The sequence below is a fragment of the Monopterus albus genome, unplaced genomic scaffold, assembly GCF_001952655.1.
Source record: "Monopterus albus unplaced genomic scaffold, M_albus_1.0 scaffold29.1, whole genome shotgun sequence".
In the NCBI taxonomy this organism is placed as follows: Eukaryota; Metazoa; Chordata; class Actinopteri; order Synbranchiformes; family Synbranchidae; genus Monopterus; species Monopterus albus.
The window spans coordinates 4,841,193-4,862,083 of NW_018127909.1; the positions used below are offsets into that span (position 1 = coordinate 4,841,193).

Consider the following 20,891-nt stretch of genomic DNA (forward strand, 5'->3'; position numbering starts at 1 on the left):
CACAGTGGAAATGTTACATCGCAGCAGAAAATGTAAAAAGGAAAGAATTACTGAAGTGTGAACCTTGATCCTGTTACTGTCAAAAATCCTTTGGGACATGTTCAACTCACTTCACAGGTGTAAATTCAAGTCCTGACTGAGCATTTCTGTAAATATTTAATAGTACTAAAACAGTCAGTTGTGAGCAGATTGGGAAGTACAGCATGGATGAATGAATTCATTCTGGTCATGTGCAGACTGGCGTCAAGTATAATGTGAGTTTTTCTGGACTTTAGTGAAAGTCTGATTAAAATTTGCCATATTAAATGTCAAAGTTTTTGTAAATGCTGTATTTCTTTAATGGAGTATTTGCATTAAATGTTATTTTAAGAAGTCCTCAAAGACATTTTTCAGTGATGTTTGAGCAAGAGACATTTTCTGTTTTGAGCAAAGTTCATCAAAGGCATCAGAAGGATTTTTTTTTTTAGGATAACAGACATCTGCTAAATGAAAGTTCAGATAAGTAATGTTATTCTTTGACAGTGTTGATAAGTTGATAAGTCTCCCATGTGCTGAAACTGCTGGTTTATCTGAACTGGCTCCTTGGAGATGCCTGCTCCTGCAGGTAACCTCATACTAGCCACCTGCAGTAGTCAAACCAATTGTAGTGTTGTAAGAGTACTCCACAGGTTTTTGCAGTGCAGTCCTGTCACCTTGTAAGACTCACAGTGAACAGTTAAAAATGCAGCAGAACCAGAAACATCTTGTGTTTTATCTCACACAGTCATTGTCCTTGTCAAAGCTGGGTACTGGCATTACCCCCGAAGCACCTTGACCACCAACAGAGATTTATGTTATGTTTCTAGTGGGTAATGTAGCACCAAGTGCAGATGAGGAGTTAGTAGAGGTCTGGTAAGCTCACATCTTTTGAACTATCAGATTTTTTTCTTTTGCAGACATAGACCCAACTGATGCTGACTCAAGTGACATTGTTTGAGCTTATATATCAGATGTTAAGGTTGTAGATGTGTAAAATTGGCGGCATTTCCCCTTTAATATGTGATTGAATTCAAAGACTTAAACATAACCAGGGCAGAGTCACATGCAGCCTTTTATTTTATGAGTGGTTTATTTTAATTCACTTGTAGAGTACGCTGTCCAGAGGTACTGTGCAGTTCTGTGTGAGTCTATTTAACTATGCCTACAACTCGGGTGTCATAGCACTAACAGCATGCAGCCTATATATGGTACACAATGACAACACTACCACATGGAACACAATCAGAATATGCTAGTTGTTAAAATGCAATCCACTATAAATTCATCAGCACTTATTTCTAAAGCAGGTGTGTGGTAACAAACAATCTTTGATTAGAAAGCCTTAATGGCTTCCATGCAGTGATGGGAGCGTAGGAACCGAGGAAAGGAGTCTTTGGCCATCAGAGCATAGATCCTTTGCTGGGCCTTGTTGAATGTGTCAGCGCATGGCGAGTCCATTACAGTCAGCAGAGCCTCGCGAGTCTCGGCGTCCAAGTTTACCTAAAAAGGATCAGGCAGAGGATCAACAGCAGCTCTTGAAAATGTATCCACTCTTCATGCTTTCATTTGTTAACACACACGTCCTTCAGTCTCAGGTCTCTGTGTTTCTCTCATCACTCTCCACCAACCTCCTGTGGGGCGTCAGGGTTAATAAACTGGCTGTAGATGCTGCCGGCCTTGGTCTTCTGCAGGTTTAAAGGTGAAACCCTGTAGTCCTCGCAAGCCAGCCAGAACTCAAGGTTCTCCTCACTGAACTCTGAACGCAGGAACACATGAAATGCCTGCAGACCACCTGGGAGATAGAGATGAAGATATCTGTCTTATCTTTAAGTGTGCCTACATGTAAATGTAGCAGCAAAATGTAAATGTTCTGTAACATTTATAATGCTAGATGCTAAAATGTAGTTTTTTAAAGCTCAAATTGACTGTACATGTGATATGAAATTATAATACAGAAAAGTCACATGCAAGCAAAAATGTCACTCAGTTGAGTTTATTGCAAAAAGTGCCTTCTAGTTCACAGGTCATACATAACTCAAAAATAAAATACCTCACCATTCATAGGAAAGTGCTTTGGTATAACAGTATATACAGGACGATGTCCGTCAGTCAGACACCTGCCTTCCTGCCAGATAACTTTTAAAACACCATACAGCAAGTTCCCTGAACATTAGCAGTAATCAATACTTATGGCTCATTGACACAATATATTGAAGTTTTGTTTTACAAATTAAGAATCAAAACATTAAAAGCTATACTCAAATAGTTTTCACAGGTGAGGTGACAGACCAGCTTCCTGAAATATGGCGGAGTCCTAAACTAATCAATCCCGTCTGGGCTTTTCACAAGTACAAAACTGCAGGGAATGTCATTTTTGGTGGAAACAAAAAAACAACAACATTCCTTTCATTTTATGGCCCAACACTGTAGTTTCAGTGGGTAACTACACAAAAATGGCAAAGGTATAGTTTAGCTACTTGAATGTAGGTCAGCTGCCAGCAAGCTACTGCAAAGTGTAATTCAACTAGTTTAAATTACTATTGCCCAACACTGAGCACAAGTACAAAGGGACCAAACTGAAAGAGCTGACTCAGGGATGACACAAACACTGCAACACCCAGCAGAACTCTACTGGCATTAGCCACCATACGCTACTGATCACACCAGATGAGGCTATGGCAGCAAAACCTGCAAGAGTGAAGTGAGCACATGCATGTTTTACTGTATACTATTTAATCTTTTCTCTTTGTAAGAAGAAGAATGTTATTTTCTTTTAAACATTACACAGACTTTTTAATTTATTTTCTACAGCGAAACCATTTTGGTCATGTTGTCCACATTAATATTCAGTCACTGTTTCAGCTTTATCATCGCACCTTATTAGATTAGATTAGAGTCGGCTTTATTGTCTTTACACATTTACAAGTACAAGGCAATGAAATACAGTTTAGCATCTAACCAGAAGTGCAATAACAGCAGTGCAAGTGCACAATATCTACAGTCAGTACTAATTTACCAATAGATATGTGCAATTGATATTTACAGTGAGATATATAAGGTAATATACAACAGTCTTTATGGATTTAAATTACAAGTAATGAATAAAGTATATTAAACTTATAAGAACTAGTGCAGTGGGATGAAATGGAATGAAATAATGCAGAATAACAAGATAAGTTACATGAGTTAACAGTTCAATGGATGTAAATACTGCAAAGATATATGTACAGTACAGTGTGCAAATGAATAACAGAGCAGTGTTATGTGAGTATGTGCAAATTAACACTGTGGTGGCTGACATGATGTTCCTGTGTATGAACAGAGAGTAGTGCAAGATCTATGGAAGATTATTTTTGACCAGAAAAGCAACAGGTGCAATAACCTTAACTTCATCAGTGGTTCTGTTTTGTTGTATCCAGTATGTCCTAGTAAGCCATTACAGTGTGGCAGTGAGTCCGCGTTCACACAAGCAGGACCCTTACACTGAGGTGGCCACCATTCATTTTATTATTTCCATGTTTTCCTTCTGTGACATGTCAAACAGACATGTTGCATGTCTTGTTTAAGCAATTAACTTATTTGGGAAGTTATGAAACAATAAATTAAGGGAAAACTATGCCTTACTTTTGTTGTTTAGCAGAGTTTCCAGATCCTGAAGCATTTTTCCATCCTGAATCCTGAGAAGAGAGACAGAAGCCATAAAAAATTCAGCTTCTCCATGAGTGGATTTACTGGTTTGAAATACAGGTTGGTTTACTTCTGCTTGTGGTGCGTCTCCGCAAAATGGCTTAACTTCACCCTGATCTCCTTTGCCCTGAAAAACACAGACATATGGTCTTGGTAAATGGTCTTATACTTGTATAGCGCCTTTCTATGCTTTTACAGCACACTCAAAGCACTTTCACACATTATTCGGCCATTCACCCATTCGCACTCCCAAGCACTCACACACCGGTGACATCACCAGGAGCAACTGGGGGTTTAGTGTCTTGCTCAAGGACACCTCGACATGTTGATTGAACAAGCCGGGAATTGAACCGCTAATCCTCCGGTTAGGAAACGACCCGCTCTACCTCCTGAGCCACAGCTGCCCCCCAACATGAAATCACGTATGATGCCCAACGCATCATAATACAAACTCATAAAGCATGATAACTGAGTTCCACACTTACTTCTCCAGGCATGACGAGGGCAGGGAGGAGAGCCCCTTACACATTGAGGTTTGTAGTCTGAGAACACCAACAAAGGGAAAATGAACAGACCAAGCAGTATTTGGATTTACTCTGAGGTTAATAAGTCAGCCTCCCAGACTACAGTGTGCTGCTCTTATATAGTCTACCTGTATGGTAACTGATCTGTCAGTCTGCTCCCCTGAGACCAGCAGGTGTGGAAATGGGATCTGAATAGAGGTGAAAACAGACAAATGAGAGAGATGATGTATGTGCTGACAGTCAACAGGGAGATATAATGGAAGTCAAAATCAAGGCAAGGGGACCTCCAGTCTGTGTGTGCGTGTGGTCAAGGATCATTAAAAGTCTCATAAACAAAGCCTAGACTGGCCATGATTGTGGTTATTTCAAGAGAATGAAGTGATGAGAGAGCAACAGGTGGGCTGGTATAATCCCTCACTGGTAAACGGCTGGAGGAGAGCGTGTTCGATCAAGATGGACAAGATAAGCCAAAATAGAACAGTAACACCTGACAAGATCATTAAATACAGTACTTCTGCATTAACAGTAAGACCAGTATATTTTCCACTTGTTAGTGTCCTGTGGCTGTTATGTAAAATGATGTTATATCAACTTTAAGGCATAATGTAAAATATTGCTCAACTCTTTGTTTGCGCTGTTATTTTATAGTGTGGACTTTTCACAGAGATACATCCTGTCCAGTCTAGTCTTTTAAAATGATCGCTATTTGCATAGTCATTTAGGCTTTTTTCAGTAATAAGACAAGAGGAAGAAGAAATAAATGTGTAACAGCTTTATCAAAAAAAAAAAAATTCAAACAATATTAAAATCAAATTAGTATTTTTTTTTAAATACATCTTAAAACATGTCTGAAAGGTTCTTTGGAAGGATACTGAACTAGTATGTTACAAGAAGTCCTGCCTTTACTTACTGAAAGCAGAAGTACTTGTTTGTGTACTTGTAGTGTTTGTATTGATACTAACACAGAAGCATTTTAATATCATAGCTGGTCAATGCGGAGCTAATTGTCACTACCTCATGTTATTATTGTGTTCAATGTAGCAATGCATTATGTTTTAAAAGTTAATCATTTTTAAGCATTCTATTTTGCATGGGGTCTGAATTTTTTTTTTTTTTTTTTTTTTTTTTTTTGAGGGGGGTGGGTGCACGTTGGGGGCCATGCACTTTTAGTTTGACCTTGTATTTCAGAAATGGCCCTGATTGAGGATCGTCAGTCTGTCACGTCAGGAGCAAACTGGATCCTTAACAGGTCGATACCACCATCTGTAGGCCTGTTCGCCGAAAACCATTAATACACTAACTGTAAGTATCGACCTTTCTCTCGCTTCCTGCTTCCTCAACAAGAGTCGCTCTGCAGGACGCGGCGGTCAGTAGTGGGAAGCACAGGGACCTTCTGGACCTGCTGAATCCACAGGGAGCTGCTTGTTCGGTGTCAAGTCCGGTTTCAGCGCGGGCTCGGATCCAGTTGAGCCCCGGACCCAGCGTAGTCCTGCTCCTCTCTGCGTCTCACCATGCGCGGCGGGTCGGTCTGGAGGTAAACACCGAGCGCGAGTCCCAAAACGGTCTCGTAGGTTTTATTATTAGACCAAAACAGGTTCCACAGCATCAATGTCGGCAAGTGTACGCTTTAATACCAAACTGCTCCTGACCATATGGATCAACCTGAGTTTATGGTGTATGGAGCTGCCAATGTAGGCTTGTTTGTGTAACAACCAAACATCTGGTCCACTCCTCACAAGGTGTGGCCTCGGAGTTTTAAAATGATCAAAACGGACCTTATCTTATAACACTAACCAGAATGTAGGCCTAGTCTAGATAATGTAAACTGACTCTCTGAAGCAACCTCACCCCTGACTGCAATATGTGGCGACAGAATAACAATAACACCATGTAATGAGGTATATTCAGTGTAAAACTGCTAAACATAATGTAAACTGTGTTGTTCCATAAGCATCTTGGCTTATGACCCCTTAAAACAGTTATGTCTACTTGTGACTCCTTATCACTGGTGGTCAGTTCAAACAGAAAATTATTATTGTTGTTGTTTTCACTTTGTATTAAGTTAATTTTATGGGGAATTGTTAGAGTCCTGAAGTAGTTAAATTATCCAATGAATGAGGGGGAAAATGAGAAAAACACCTGAAAGATAAAAATTAAATAACTTTGCAGAGCTGAAATTTAGGTTAAGGAGAAGCCCATTAACACCAGAGCCTGGGTTCTCTACTCCCCAGGACCTGTGCACAGGTCCTGGGGAGCAGCCTAACAGGTCCTGGGGAGTAGCCTACTACAGCATCCTGTATGTCACAAGGTTGTATAAAATCTTTTGTTTGGGGGTGTGAAGTCTGAAAGATGTGAGCAAACTCCTCAAGTATACATTACACCTGAATCTCAGAACAAACTGTTGGCGAGCAAATTGTATTGTGGGTGATGTAGGCATGAAGTTTTGACAAGGAAGAAATGTATAGACTGATTTTGCAATGCTAAATTGATGAAGTACTTTTTAAATGACTTGCCAGAATCACCTCATGGCCCACTGTGGGGTCTCCCACCTCCTAATTGGGAACCAGTGGTCTAAATAAATGTACATCACCATTTGATTTCCTTCAATGCTGTCTTTTTTCTGAGTCAGGTGGTGGTGATTGAACCAGTGTCCTGGTATCCCATCAGCAGGCTCTGACTCAGAACAGTTATGGGCTCTCAAGGAACATGGGTCCCATGGGCACACTGCCAGGACAGGGACAGTCCTGGTCCAGACCAGGAGAGGGAGAAGTGCTGGGCTGAGCTGTTTGATCAGCTGGACCTCAACAAAGATGGACGCATTGACATCCTTGAACTGCGGACAGGGCTGGCAGGTCAAGGACTTTCAGCAGGTTCCTTTGAGAGGGTGAGATACAGGATCACACAGATCTGTTTGTTCTCTGGGATACCATGCACTGGCATGTGCATGTGTGATGTGAGCGCTACGTCACACTGAAGACGTACAGTTGTGTCAGTGTTCTGCAGTCAGATTAAGTTATCTTGGTCAGTAGACATAGGGCTCTGACACTCTGTTACCATCAGTCAATCAATCAATCAATCAGTCAATAAATTATCCCTTATCTGTTACCGACTGAAGCTGTTAACCAACACACACATAGAGATAGTGGCATATTTGACAAGCCATGGAGGTGGAGCTGACATGTTTGTCATATGTTGTGACACAACCATTGTTAAATAATGGTTATATACATGTCAGCTGTGTCATGGTTGTGTCAGTGTGTGTCTGTGAGAAAAAGGGAGAGACGGGGTGTTTAAAGGGTTTTCCTTCTCTATTAATAAATCACATGACCCAGTGGTCTCTCCTCTCCTCTCCACACTCAACATCCAGTGAAGGCCTATGAGATCTTTAACATTTTTTCTTATGCAAACCTCTTGAATTTCTTTAATCTGGCAGTAACATCAACAAAATAACTCTGTTGTGACTACACACAATCTGCCTCTCTCTCCTCTCAGACCGTGGTCTGCCTCTCTCCTCTCAGCCTGTCTGTGTCTGTTTGTTTTCACAAAATGTGTGTGGGTCACTATGACGTTGTCACATTCTCCCCTGCTGCTGCTTCTCTCTGTTCTTTGTTGGTGCAAAATGTATTATTCATGTTGTGGGAACATAAACAGTGACACTGTGGATACCTGTCTCCAAATTACAAGTCCCCACAGTGTACATTCTTAAATGTTATGAGTTTTAGGCTAGGGTAAAAGCTGGTGGGGCTAGCAGTGTGAGGCTGTGTGTGTGTGTGTACACATGTGAAGGGCAGCATACAGTCTATTTTGGTACAAGAAGCAGGACCTTGTAAGATGAGAACGGTAACCTTTCTTTTGGTTCCTCATTCTTTTTAAGGATAGATCTTTGTCCAAAGTGTAATTCACACTGGAACAATTTGCATGTCTCCCTTTTCCTTCACACATAGGCTTTTGATTTTAAACATTTTGACAATATTTCCATAATTGATGATAGATGAAAATTAGTCTATTTAAGGATAATAAATGAGATTCTGATCATTCATACTGATGTTTGATTTGGTTATCCAAGCCTTTTGTTTAAAATGCAGATTATATAGTATATCTATCCTCAGTGTACATTTAAAATACTATAACATGTTTACACTGTATTCAGTTAACAAAACCATCAAAATAAATTATAATAAACAACTGCCACATGCACAGTCTTTAATTACTGCATAAAACAGGCTGCTATATCTTTACTAATCAAGACAAATGAATTACATTAACACAAACCTCTTGTTTTAAACTTCTTTATGTAGGCCATTCCTCAAGTACACAACAAGCTGTAGCATTATTTGACCAACAGATGGCAAGATAGAGGTTTATTTAAAGACTGCAAACTTAGTGTGCAGTTTCTATCTTGTGGTATTTCGCAACAGTCTGGGTCACCTCTGCTGTATTTGTAATAGACTCGGCAAACTTATGACGTTGCACGTAATTAATGATAGACTGCTTTTGCAATACATGAAAAGCATGATATGATGTCTGATCTTTCTGGTGAGGTTTGGCCAAAATATATTATGTTAATATATTTTTTATATACAAAAAATGTGGATTTTGGGCTGTTATTCATGAGGCATTTGTTGTTGTTGTTTACAATTTACTTTCTAACTAACTGTACATTTTTGGTCCCTGACCAAATATCTGCTGAATGCCCAGACATTTATTTTTCAGTGATCTAGCTGTCTCTGCTTTCAGATCGTGGAGACTGGGGACACCAACCAGGATGGAGTACTGGACTTTGAAGAGTTCACACAGTATCTTCGCAACCATGAAAAACAGCTCAAGCTCATGTTTAGCAGCCTGGACAGGAACAATGATGGTCTTTACAAGTCTCTAACCACATTGAGATAATAATTAATGGCTCGTGTTAAGATAATTACAAAAAGATCTCCATATTGTTTCTGTCTTGCTCTTTGTGTGTGACTGGTGGGTATTTGCAGGGCAGATAGATGCAGTGGAGATCCAGCACTGTCTACACAGCCTCGGTGTGAACATCAGCCTGGAGGATGCCACCAAGATTTTGCTAAGGTCTGTTATCAGTGTGTCAATATCTCATATCAAACACAACAGCAAATTTCACTTCGTACTACAACTGGTCTCTAAACATGTTGAGTAAGTGCTTACAAGTTTTACAGCTCTGTCAGTCAAATAGTTTGATATTCAATGAGTTTAAAAGGCTGCTTAAGCGTCACATGTCTAAGCTTTGTATCTTGATATGATATCTTTTTTTTTAACTGAATGAAAAAGACGTGGAGTCTTCATCTGGCTGGTGTAGGCACACAGGGTTTGATACTGCTAAGAGAGACTAAAGGACTCCTCTTTGCTATCTTTTAAACTTAAGCAAATTATTGTTCCTACCTTCTCCAGCTTTATATCAACTATAATGACTCTGCTTTATGTTAACAATTTTCAACATTATATAATTTCAACATTTGTTTATGTGTTAATCTAGTATGGACAAAGATGGTACCATGACCATTGACTGGAATGAGTGGCGAGACTATTTCCTGTTTAATCCTCTCACTAACATGGAGGAAGTGGCACTTTACTGGAAACATTCAGTGGTGAGGTCGCACACACTTAAACTAACAAACCTTGAAGAGCATTGTGTATACTTTTGTATACTCAACTCTGTCTGTCTTCTTCTCTCCTCTTTATTATAATAATTTTCTGATCTGCATTCTTACTACCACGGCTCCAGTAGATGGTGGATATCGGCGAGCTTTTGACAGTCCCAGATGAATTTTCAGAAGAAGAGAAGAAGTCTGGCTTTGTGTGGCGGCAGCTGATGGCTGGAGCTATGGCTGGATCTGTATCTCGGACTGGAACTGCCCCCTTGGACCGTCTCAAAGTCTTCCGACAGGTCAGCAAGCATCAGTTATGATCTTATGATTGGCCTAAATTAAATGATCATTCATGTGTTAGTGCTTATATGTGAAATGGTTCTGTGTCAGTCAGCCATCACTGATTTACACAAAGTAATAACTTTTTCGTTTCCTCTGTCAGGTTCATGGTTCCACTGACTTTAAAGGGAATGTGCTGAGCAGTTTTCAGTATATGGTGAAAGAGGGAGGAGTGCGGTCGTTGTGGAGGGGCAATGGAATCAATGTTCTTAAAATTGCCCCAGAGACTGCTATCAAGTTCTCAGCTTATGAACAGGTGAAGCAGAGCTCAGACCTTCCCCTATCTTTTTTCTACACCTCTGAACACCCGTTCATCTTTGATCTCCCTTATTATTTTTTCTTTCTCCTACCTCTTACCAACTTTGATGGAATTTTAAATGATTTTTCATTTTGTTTCCAACCAACATGAAATTGCCCTTTATATGTTGCATCATTTTTCTGATTTACCCAGGCATATGTTTAATGGAATAGTTCAACAGTTTGGGCAAATACACTTGTTTTCTTGCCAAAATTTAGATAGTTTGAACGCTAAATATGAAACTACTTGGCAGCAGCTACTTAGCTTATCTTAGCATAAAGGCCATTAACAGGTCTTGAAAACAAATACTGGACTGTTGGAGTGTTCCATTTGAACTGGGAAATTCCCAGTGAAAATTTCAACTATAACACCCCCTGAAGTCAGATTTCCAACTCGGAAAGTCAGAAGAAATTCACCAACCCCGATCTCAAAATCCAAGATGGCTTCTCTGAGCATCAGCAGTAAAAAGCTGTCATAATATACTTTTTATTAGCACTTTTGATTTATTTGTGTCTCAATAAAACAGTCATACACACAGTACTGTCAAACTTCTATCTGTGAACAAGTTGCTAAACTGTTTGTATGTACAAAATATCACAGAATGCATTGTTATAAACTGGTATTGCTAACAGTGGATAACAATAGCTAACCTGGCTCAAACTGATGGTTAACTGCAACTGGAACGTAGTTAACTTGGGTGTGACATCATTTCCAGCTCCAGCTTCCCAGTAAAACATTTTTTTGCTTAGGTTTTTGTATAGATTAAACAAATAAATTATAATGTGTTTATTAGTGTATTTTAGAGTTTTGTTGTTTCCCTCCATTTCAAGTCTTTGTGCTGTTATACCCCAGTTCTTTTACTGGACAGATCTGAGTAAAAAAGGAGTCCGTCCTTCTTGATTTTAGTGCTGGTTTATTTACAGAAATATATATATAAATATATGTATAAAAAGGATTACAGAACACTGTCCCACAGACTCCATCTCTTATCTAGAGCTCCACATTCTTGGAGCAGCCGCGTATTACCTAGTCATAACAAAATGAGGTAGCTCAATGTGTGTGTATGTTGTATGCGTGATGTGTAACTAAACATTCATTCAGACATAATTCTTACACAAGATTAATACAAGAAAACAATTGGTGTCATGGCTTACTGCTAACCTTGAAGCAGAGCACACAGGAGCAGACTTTGAATCTTACTAAACTGCATTACTAACGCCCATTAAAGTCTAATAATTATCTGACTAATTTATTAATTTCTAACAGTGCTAAGTTAAGCTAACCAGCTGCTGGTTCTATTCTCATATTTAACAGAGATGAAAGTGGTAGGAATCTTCACATCTAACTTTCAACAAGAAAGCAAATAAGCATGTTTCTCAAAATGTTGAGTAATGTTGAGGATTATTTTCCATCAATCCTGTATTATCATTTTGCATTTGTCTATGATTGAATAATTGTTTACTTTATTTTTTCTGTTGCTTGTCGACGCTGCATAGATCAAGAATGTGATGCGTGGTGGTAATGACACAAAAAATCTAAAGGTTCATGAGAGGTTTGTGGCCGGCTCTATGGCTGGAGCTACAGCTCAGACAGCTATCTATCCAATGGAGGTAATATCAGGGTAATACACATATAAAGACATTCATATGGCCTCAAGAAAACACATTTCCTGGTTTGCATGACCAGTGAAATAACTGATTTATTTTCTCTATTCTTCCTCCTTGTTGTTTCCTTTTCATCTTCCATCGCTCCTTTTTTGTTTTCCCTTCAGGTGCTGAAGACCCGTCTCACACTAAGAAAAACAGGCCAATACTCAGGAATAGCAGACTGTGCCAAACAAATCCTACAGAAGGAAGGTGTCGCAGTGTTCTACAAGGGTTATGTACCAAACTTGCTGGGTATTGTACCTTATGCTGGCATTGACCTGGCTGTCTATGAGGTCAGAAACGTGAAAGCACACAGCTCTCAAAATGCATATCTTCTTAGTGTTTATTATCTTTCTCATGCTCTTTCTTTCCCAGACTCTGAAGTTTGCCTGGCTGAACAGGAACATTGGCTCAGTCGACCCAGGGGTCATGGTGCTGGTCGGCTGCGGTGCTGTCTCCAGCACTTGTGGACAGCTGGCAAGTTACCCGTTGGCACTGATCCGCACTCGAATGCAGGCACAAGGTCAGGATAACTGTAGATACAGACTGGGGACAAATGAATGGAAATCCAACATAAACTGTCTTAGTAAGGTCTTGAGCCACCACAAGGATCAAAACCAGCTCCAGTGCTCCTCCAAGTCTCTAAACTTTACTTGAGGGATGGCCACCATTCTTCTTAAAAACATTGCCTCATTTATTGTTTTGATGATGGTGGTGGATATGCCATGTACCATGGTGCTTCAGAATTTACCATAGGTGATCAGTTTGCCTGAGCTCTCGTGACAGCAAATGAGTCACATCATTTTCACAATCACTGACACCTTGTGTGCACTCTTTTACTCATTTATTCAGGTTTTGCCTTTAATTTGACACTTATCTGAGTGTACAAAGAAATGTTCATTTTGCAAATGGCAAAACTGCAAAAGCCATGAATAAAGAGCTATACTGATGATTAAGCCAGTTAACTAAAAATTGTGTATGCTGTAACATACTGCTGACTTTTTTTAAAAGTATACTATTAGTTAATCTATTAATATCATACCTTATTGTGAGCCACTGGTTTGTGTCAGTTTCACTGTGAGTCTTGAGTTGCCTTTGATGAGCAATCCATTTTACTGATGTTGTCAGTAAATCAGACCCAGCTGACAAACAATATGTACACATGGCCCTAGTGAAAATGAGGAAGGTTGAGCATTCTTGACAAAAGAAAAATATCAACTCAAGGTCCACTTGGTAACACGGCCATCTTCAGTGAGTAGAGTTTGCTCAGTGGTCATCATGTGACCAAAGGTCCATGCTTAGCTCGAGTGATGATAACAGCCAAATCCATCTGAAGAATAAACCCATGAGATGCAATTGAAAGCTGTGTAAAAAGCTAGTAAGTGGATTTTAAATTTAAAAGCGATTTAAGAGAGATTCTGTCAAATGATGGTAGTTGTTGTTTCTTGCAAACAAAAAGTTGCTCACATGTCTTGAATATTGGTGCATCACTGAACAAGTTATTAAAACAGTTCCTGCTCACAACTTCATTATCACACTAATGTAAATTAGACAAATCGGGCAACTAAATGTCAATCCCAATTTGTTTAACCCATACATTAATGTAAATCAGGCAGGTAGGAAACCATTTCATGGTCTACTTACTAGTATTTTTCTGAGCTTTCTACTTCAAATTTTATTTTAGTCATGCAAACATGACTTCAGTGTCAAATGTAATCAGACCAGAAAGTGTTGATGAAGCCTATCCATTTTCTCTCTCCACAGCTTCAGAGAAGGGAGCCCCTAAACCCTCCATGTTGGCCTTGCTTCACAACATCGTGACCCAGGAAGGTGTTGCCGGACTTTATCGAGGAATTTCCCCCAACCTGCTGAAAGTCATCCCTGCTGTCAGCATTTCATATGTTGTCTATGAATACACGAGGATAGTCCTGGGAGTGGACATTGAGGGTAGGAGAGGAGGGAAGGGGAAAGGGTAGGAAAAGGAAAGATGACTTGGGTCTGGCTTTATCTACAAGCATGTGCAGATCTGATGGCAGTGCATGAGGAAATGAGCCTGGATTGTGGGTGAATACATAGTCCTCTGATTGCTAGTCTTGACATTATATGTTGAAGATGACAGGATGAAAAATAAACCATGGAAGGAAAAGTGATTAACAGATAAACATTATGTATAATCCATTGTGAAAAACTCACCTGAAATTGCAGTTACTGTGAAGAGTTTCAAGTGACATGCATTCCATATTACATTGAAATGCATGCAGTTGTGTGAAAGCTAACAGCTACTACTGCATTTCACATGGACAGATGGAAACTTGCATCAACTTGCCTGAGAATGAGCAGATAGAAGGTGTAACCACATTTGCAGTCCATGTTACATTCCTACATCACAGTTATTTCTCCTAGGTGGTCCTTAGAGAAGATAAAGGATTGATAAGAAGATTTGTTCAAATCCCCATGGATCACAACGTTCTGGACACCAGTAAAGTTGCACTCAGGACTTTGACTTAGATATTCCAAACTATAGAAATACTGTAATTGTCAAGCAGCATTTAATAATGCCAGTACTGATAATTACCAAGTTTAATCTTGTGTGACCTCATGGACAATGAATTGGAAGATGGTGAAAATAAGAGATGTCAATATTCTCTTTCATGGAGGTATTCAATAAGAGATGTTGTCAATATTCTCTTTCATGGAGGTATTACTCCTGAGTAAAGCACACCAAAGATTTTTTATTTTACAAGTGAGAAACTGCTAAAGCTGTATCAAGAAGAGCACAGAAGATTCAAGATAACCTCTCATGCAAACGGCCCACCATGTTTCATGGGTATTCACTTTTGTGCCTGCTTTGTTGTATGTGAACACTACTAGGTTCAGTGCCATATACTGTAAATAGACTACTTTCATAAACTGTATATGCACAGTGTGCAGATTTAGCACTGTGGAAAAGACATGATTTTGACTGTGTCATGAAACTATGAGAAATGGGATTTAATGCCAAAACTAGAGTTAAGTGTCAGTATTCATTATGGAATGTGCAGATAAATGCATGCATTGTGTTGCTTTTGTTAAATAAATACCACAGAGCTTTTTAATAGAGAACTAAAGTTTCCATTTGAAATTACAAATGTCAAAATTAAATAAAATCACAGCACTAGTACTGTACACTTTGTCCTGTAGCTACTGTTACACTGCTACTAATACTGTAAGTTTTGTCCATTTTATCAAGGTCTGTAACTGGCTGTGCAGTATAATAATTATACAAGCAAATGTGGAGGTTTTCTTGAATATCTGTGGAGCAAATAGAGTCACAGTTCAGTTGGTGCCCTTCCAATTAATTCAGTTCACTGCTAACATAAGCTGGGAAGTCCTAATTCGGTTTGCACCAGGTGAGCTGAAGATGTGCACAAATGTGAACTGTGAGAGGCAAGCTTGCAATTCGACATATATGAAGAATAAGAAAAGGTAAAGTTAAATAATAAGCAAATATTATATTGTTACCAAATTTGCTTTATAATTAGGGCAACATTATTTTATTTTGAGGAAACGTCCTAGTAAATTATTAGGAAGTGACTCTCCAAAACATTAAAATACAAATACATAGTCATCAGTTTTTCAGAATAAATGAGGGAGGAATGGATCTGATATGGTACCCTAAGTAAAAAAAACATAGTTTAATGAACATACATAAATGGCCACGAACTGTAATGTGTTATTATTAGAAAACAATTAAATGCCATGACTACAATCATAGTTTTTATCTGCACTTTAATGGGAGTGCAACTGCGTTTTTTAGCGTTAATTGTTAAAAATAAGACTCCATTGTATGTAGCTGTTAAACAGTTTCCAAAAATGGGTTTATTTAAGGTGGAAATGAATAACATGCTATAAACACTGGCTGGCGCTACACTCCAGCCCAGAAGGTGGCGGGATGTTGGCTCTTATTTTGTAACGTGGGACATTAACCCCAGAAAGGAGGAAGAAGAAATCCGGGTCAAAGATGCATTGATTGGTTATTTTAAGCAGGGAAGTTTGCCGGCGTGGTTGGCGAGCTTGCTTACATTGGTGTCTCCCTCGTACGCTCCCTTTTAGCCTTCCCGCTTCTGCGCAGCTCGACCCGGCCAAAGCGATACAGCCTGTCTCCTCTGTTTTTATCTGCCCCTTGTGAGCAGCATGTCTGATTACGGTGGTCTACCGACAAATGGAGTCGGTGCTGGGATGAAAAAAGACGCCTTTGCTGATGCTGTAGAACGAGCCAGACAGGTAACTAGCGGGAGTAACACGGTAGCTAGCTTTATTAGCCGTGGCCTTAGCTTTATATAAGTAGCTAGCAGGCTAGCTTATAGCAGTGCCATTCATGTTTGTAGTCTAACACACTCGCCAGGTCGAAGGATCAGTTGAAAAGGTTTGGAGGGTAGTGTGAGCTGAACAGCAATGTAGATAACAGTTTTGTGTAAAAACAGGATCCTGTAGTACGCTAGTTCTTTAATTGAGCAGTCCGTCTTTCTTCGTCTAGTGCGGGTTCATTTTAACCACAAGCAAAATTACAAACACGACCCGGGTTGCTCCCATTTCCAGACACACACAGGCCGCTGGAAAGTGGAGTCCCCCCGCCACACAGAACCTAAATACATTTATAAGGTTTAGGCTAACCCCTTACTCAGAAAGATTACCAAAAAAAAATTTCCAGATGAAGTCAATCCGAAGAGTCCGTCTCTTATCTAGTGCTCCACTTGCTTTGAGCAGCTGCGTTTTTACCTAGTCATAACAAAACGAAGAATTTCAATGTGTGTATGTTGTCCAATGGTGTGTAGCTAAGGCATTCATTCGTTTGTTCAGACTTAATATTCTAATACAAGATTAATACAGGAAAAGAATTGGTGTCATAAGTACCTATGGTTCACTTTTCAGAATCAACATTCTGTCTGCTAACCTTGAAACAAAACGGACTAGAGCAGACTTTAAATCTTACTAAACTGCATTACTAACACATTTGATTCAACACATTAATGTCTAACATTATCCAACTGTTTTACTAATATCTAACAATCCTTTATTTAAGTTAAATAGAATAGCTACTGGAGATAAGTTGGCTAGGCAAGTAACAAACGTTAAGCTAACCGTGAAGTTACAAATGGTTTCAGAAAGAGCAACATTGTCGTGGCTTTGTGATGGTCTTGAAGCCCCCGTGAGTGAAACTTGGTTTCAGAAAGAGCAACGTTGTCGTGGCTTTGTGATGGTCTTGAAGTAACGTTAAGGTCAATATTACACTATATCGATAACTAATGTAACATTTAGATCCACAAAGGATCTAAATGTTGTTTACAAGTTATTTAGTGGCTAAGTTTTCAATATTCATTTGCTGCTTGTTTTACGGACGGTGGCAGCAGCGTGGAGCTGCATTACAGGTCTTTGATTTGATTTATTCTTTCAAACATGCAGAACAAACGGCATCAACACACACATAATGATACAAATCCAACCAATGCTGATTCAGAATCAGTTTGCTTATACCTAGTACATGTTTGAATGGAGTAGGAAGAAGTCAGACTTATCCAGTCCTACCCCATAACATCATCTTATACAAAAAAGTACTGTTTTTCATGTCCACACTTAAATTATTCCATAATTTGACCCCACTTATAGAAATACAAAATCTTTTTTTGGTCGTACGTATAGCATGAACTTTTAGATTCAACTGACCCCTTAAATTATAACCCCTTTCCCTTTCATCAAATAACTTTTGGTAATAAGTCGTTCCTGGCTTTATACATAAACACAGCGGTCTTATATCCCACTAAATCAAAGAATTTTAACAATTTAGACTGTATGAAAGCTCCATTGGTGTGATCCCTATACCCCTTCTTATGCACAATTCTTATCGCTCTTTTCTGTAATATGTACAATGGTTGAAGTGAACTTTTGTAAGTGTTTCCCCAGGTCTTTGTGGTTAGATGTCAAGGTTAGGGCTGCAGTTAATGTTTGCCTTGTCTGATTTTGGTTTCTTGCTAATTGATTAAACTATAAAGTGGTAAAACTAAATGGTTTGCACAACTTTTGATGTGGCCCAGGTGACAAATTTTAGCTTTTTTCCTCAAGGAGCAGCCCCAACCTTAAAGATATTAGTAGTGATATAACACAGAAAAAATGGCATGAAATGTACCAATAAAACACAGAAATTAGAGAATGTTTGACATTTTGCTTGATAAATAACTAACAATCAGCTGATTATCAAGGTCATGACAGATTCATTTTCTGTCACTGAGTAATCACAGTTTTACAAAGGCGCTGTTAATTTTATGACCATCAGATTATAATTTACTATCATGATGACTGGGGTCGCTGTCCTGATTTGTAGGCCATAGTATGGGTTAAGCTGGATCTTAAACATTCCAAAATACAACTTATCACTAGTATTTTTAGTTGAATCCTCACTGGCTGTTTCACAAAGGTATAATGTTATAAATGTGTGGTGCCTAGGTTGTAACGATATCATCAGTTAGTGTTGTGTTAGTACTCCATAAACTGATCTTCCTGTGTTGGGATTGCCACCTTACATGATCTTAATATGAAATCACAATTATACAACTGCATTTGGTTAAAAGGGTCACTTACTGCTTGCTCATAGTGATATTCACTCTTGACAAAACTCACATTGAAGTCCTTCATTGCATTTTTAGGGAGTATTACAAACACTGCTGGTTTCATTCAGTGTATATCTTTCCAGATTGCAGCCAAAATCGGCGGAGATGGTGTTCCCCCAGTGAACAACAACGGTGGAGCTGAGAGCTATTCGTTCACAGCACAAAAACGATCTCTGGAAGAAGCAGGTTTAAAATCAGCACCAACACTCATTTTGTCTGCATTTGTTTGTCTGTGTTGTAAGATTCACCTTTTCTTTTGTTTCTAGATGAACCCGATGCCAAGAAGGTAGCATCTCAGAGCGAAAGAGATTCTGCTTTGTGTATGTTGAATAAACATGTTGACCTTGTTTCAAACACTTGCACAGTGACATTTCCAACCACTCACCCACTCCTCCTTCTGTTACAGCTATCGGAGCTCAGCTTGCTGCCCTCTCCCAACAAAGGTGTATATAGTTATGTTTTTTTTTTTCCTTTTACATGAACACATATGATGTTTATGGTTATGACAGAGATGAGATCCTTTAAAACATTATATATTCTTTTACCTGTCTGCAGTGTCAGGCCCTCCACAATGTCAGAAGAGTACAGGGTACCTGATGGCATGGTCGGTCTCAGTGAGTACATGAGCATACGTTTCCTAAACTATGGACATGACTGATGCCCATGCTTCTGTGTTACACATGTTCAAACTAGAATCTAAATGTCTTTGCTGTTGTCTTTGAAGTCATTGGCCGAGGAGGTGAACAAATTAACAGAATACAGCAGGATTCTGGCTGCAAGGTCCAGATAGCACACGGTGAGCTATGTTCCAACCCAGTATTTATTAAATCTGCAAAGTATTATGGATTTTGCATCTTCTCTTGGATTGACACACATTCTCATACACAGACAGTGCTGGTCTTCCAGAAAGAAGTATTTCTCTGACTGGGTCACCAGATGCCATACAGTAAGCTGGTGTTCATATTCATAGAAACAAACTGGAATTTTCATCTTGTCAAATACACAAAGTTGTTTGTTTTTTGTGTGTGTGTTTTTTTGTTTGTTTTTTATGTTCATGGATGACTATGGGATGAAGCTTTGCTGGTCTGGTGGCTGGTCTAATCTAGTTTATGCTTGCAATGGCAACAGTTTGTAGCATGAGACTTTACTTTGAAAGTTTGGCCTCCAAGGCAGTACCTCCTTCCAGGCTGTGTACGAAGCAGTCCTTAGCTAAGATTAAACCCCAGCTATAATTATTACTTTAATTAGTTCTGCTCCATAAGCACAGGCACAATGTTATGGCCGCGAGATGCTGAGCTGTTGGTTGGCCATTGGTGAGCATCTGTTGGGGCCCGTCTTTCCAGTGTGTCCCACACCGTTGGCACTAGTTGGTGGCTTTTTGGCCAATTAGGTCCAGTTGAATTGCTGTCAGGCCTCATCAATGAGAAAGACCACTCTGATTGGATGTTGAGCTTAGTGAATCAATGCACGAGAAGAGAATGGTGCTTGCATATTCTTGATTAAAATTGGGTATAAACAGCAGCTTTGTTGAAGTTCAGTTGCTTTGTTTACAGCTTTATTTCCATTGTCTAGCTCTTCTTCTTTCCCTTCCAGAATGTTGAATACAGATACTGCTACCTACTGGTATGGATGAGTTATTTCTCTCACACAGGCACAGAATGTACATGCTAGTTGGCCATTGGCTGTATTCTGTGTTGTGTGTACAAGTGCCACTTTTTCAACCCAGCTGGCCCAGACAAAAGCAACATGGGGCAAAACAACAGTTGTCCTACATCGCTGCTAGTTCTTTCACGTCATCTTGGTGTGTCTCTGCCCTTAGCGGCTCACCTGAAGGGCACAAAGTGGCTTAACCATGATCTATACAACTCAGTTAAAATGAAATATTAGCATTGTGTTTAACTTTTAAGAGTGATTGTTTGTTGGATTTAAGTTAATGAGTAGAGAGCTACAAGGCAAAGTGTATTTCCTTGTAAAGGCCATTATTCATTGTGACTATGTAGTGCGAAAAAAGAAAGCAGAAAGGCATCCATGAGTTTCACAGTAAACAAATTGCAATAAAATTATCAACTTAAGGTGTAAGTGGACTTTCCCTTGATCCACCCTTGTTTTAAAAATGATTACAGCTGTTC

General features: G+C 39.3%; 3 protein-coding genes across 6 annotated transcripts in view; 2 read left to right on the plus strand and 1 right to left on the minus strand.

Annotated features, from left to right (window-relative positions):
• Positions 1–1,088: 1,088 nt before the first annotated feature.
• Positions 1,089–5,625, minus strand: LOC109957988 (regulator of G-protein signaling 5). Its single transcript, XM_020596277.1, has 7 exons — positions 5,544–5,625; positions 4,358–4,417; positions 4,191–4,247; positions 3,776–3,832; positions 3,643–3,695; positions 1,647–1,810; positions 1,089–1,518 (listed from the first exon to the last, which is right to left on the minus strand). Exons 3-7 carry the CDS (start codon positions 4,232–4,234, stop codon positions 1,351–1,353), a joined length of 486 nt encoding a protein of 161 aa, XP_020451933.1. The 5' UTR covers positions 4,235–4,247; positions 4,358–4,417; positions 5,544–5,625; the 3' UTR covers positions 1,089–1,350.
• slc25a23a (solute carrier family 25 member 23a) lies at positions 5,417–15,283 on the plus strand. 4 transcript variants are annotated; one of them, XM_020596274.1, is made up of 12 exons: positions 5,418–5,763; positions 6,855–7,113; positions 8,967–9,090; positions 9,212–9,299; positions 9,724–9,835; positions 9,976–10,134; positions 10,278–10,430; positions 11,969–12,082; positions 12,244–12,411; positions 12,494–12,641; positions 13,883–14,775; positions 14,817–15,283. In XM_020596274.1, the coding sequence occupies exons 2-11, from the start codon at positions 6,919–6,921 to the stop codon at positions 14,092–14,094; spliced, it is 1,473 nt and encodes a 490-aa protein (XP_020451930.1). In that variant the 5' UTR covers positions 5,418–5,763; positions 6,855–6,918; the 3' UTR covers positions 14,095–14,775; positions 14,817–15,283. The 4 variants fall into 4 exon arrangements, with proteins under 4 accessions (XP_020451932.1, XP_020451930.1, XP_020451929.1 ...); XM_020596273.1 differs by having other exon boundaries at positions 6,859–7,113; XM_020596275.1 differs by having other exon boundaries at positions 6,897–7,113.
• An 823-nt stretch (positions 15,284–16,106) lies between these two features.
• Positions 16,107–20,891, plus strand: part of LOC109957913 (far upstream element-binding protein 2) — a 10,607-nt gene continuing 5,822 nt past the window's right edge. The window contains 7 exon segments of the mRNA XM_074527630.1: positions 16,107–16,381; positions 18,846–18,948; positions 19,029–19,082; positions 19,169–19,205; positions 19,318–19,376; positions 19,487–19,558; positions 19,651–19,708. Of these exon segments, the coding sequence (XP_074383731.1) occupies positions 16,292–16,381; positions 18,846–18,948; positions 19,029–19,082; positions 19,169–19,205; positions 19,318–19,376; positions 19,487–19,558; positions 19,651–19,708 (473 nt within the window). The 5' untranslated portion in view covers positions 16,107–16,291.

Bases quoted from the DNA above. Each gene is read 5' to 3' on its own strand.
- LOC109957988 (XM_020596277.1), bottom strand. From the start codon at position 4,234: ATGTGTAAGGGGCTCTCCTCCCTGCCCTCGTCATGCCTGGAGAA. The intron at 3,833-4,190 runs GTAAGTGTGGAA...TGTGTTTTTCAG, and splicing joins CCCTCGTCATGCCTGGAGAA to GGCAAAGGAGATCAGGGTGA. The intron at 1,811-3,642 runs GTAAGGCATAGT...TCTATCTCCCAG, and splicing joins AACTCTGCTAAACAACAAAA to GTGGTCTGCAGGCATTTCAT.
- slc25a23a (XM_020596274.1), top strand. From the start codon at position 6,919: ATGGGCTCTCAAGGAACATGGGTCCCATGGGCACACTGCCAGGACAGG. The intron at 10,431-11,968 runs GTGAAGCAGAGC...GACGCTGCATAG, and splicing joins AGTTCTCAGCTTATGAACAG to ATCAAGAATGTGATGCGTGG. The intron at 12,083-12,243 runs GTAATATCAGGG...TTTTCCCTTCAG, and splicing joins CAGCTATCTATCCAATGGAG to GTGCTGAAGACCCGTCTCAC.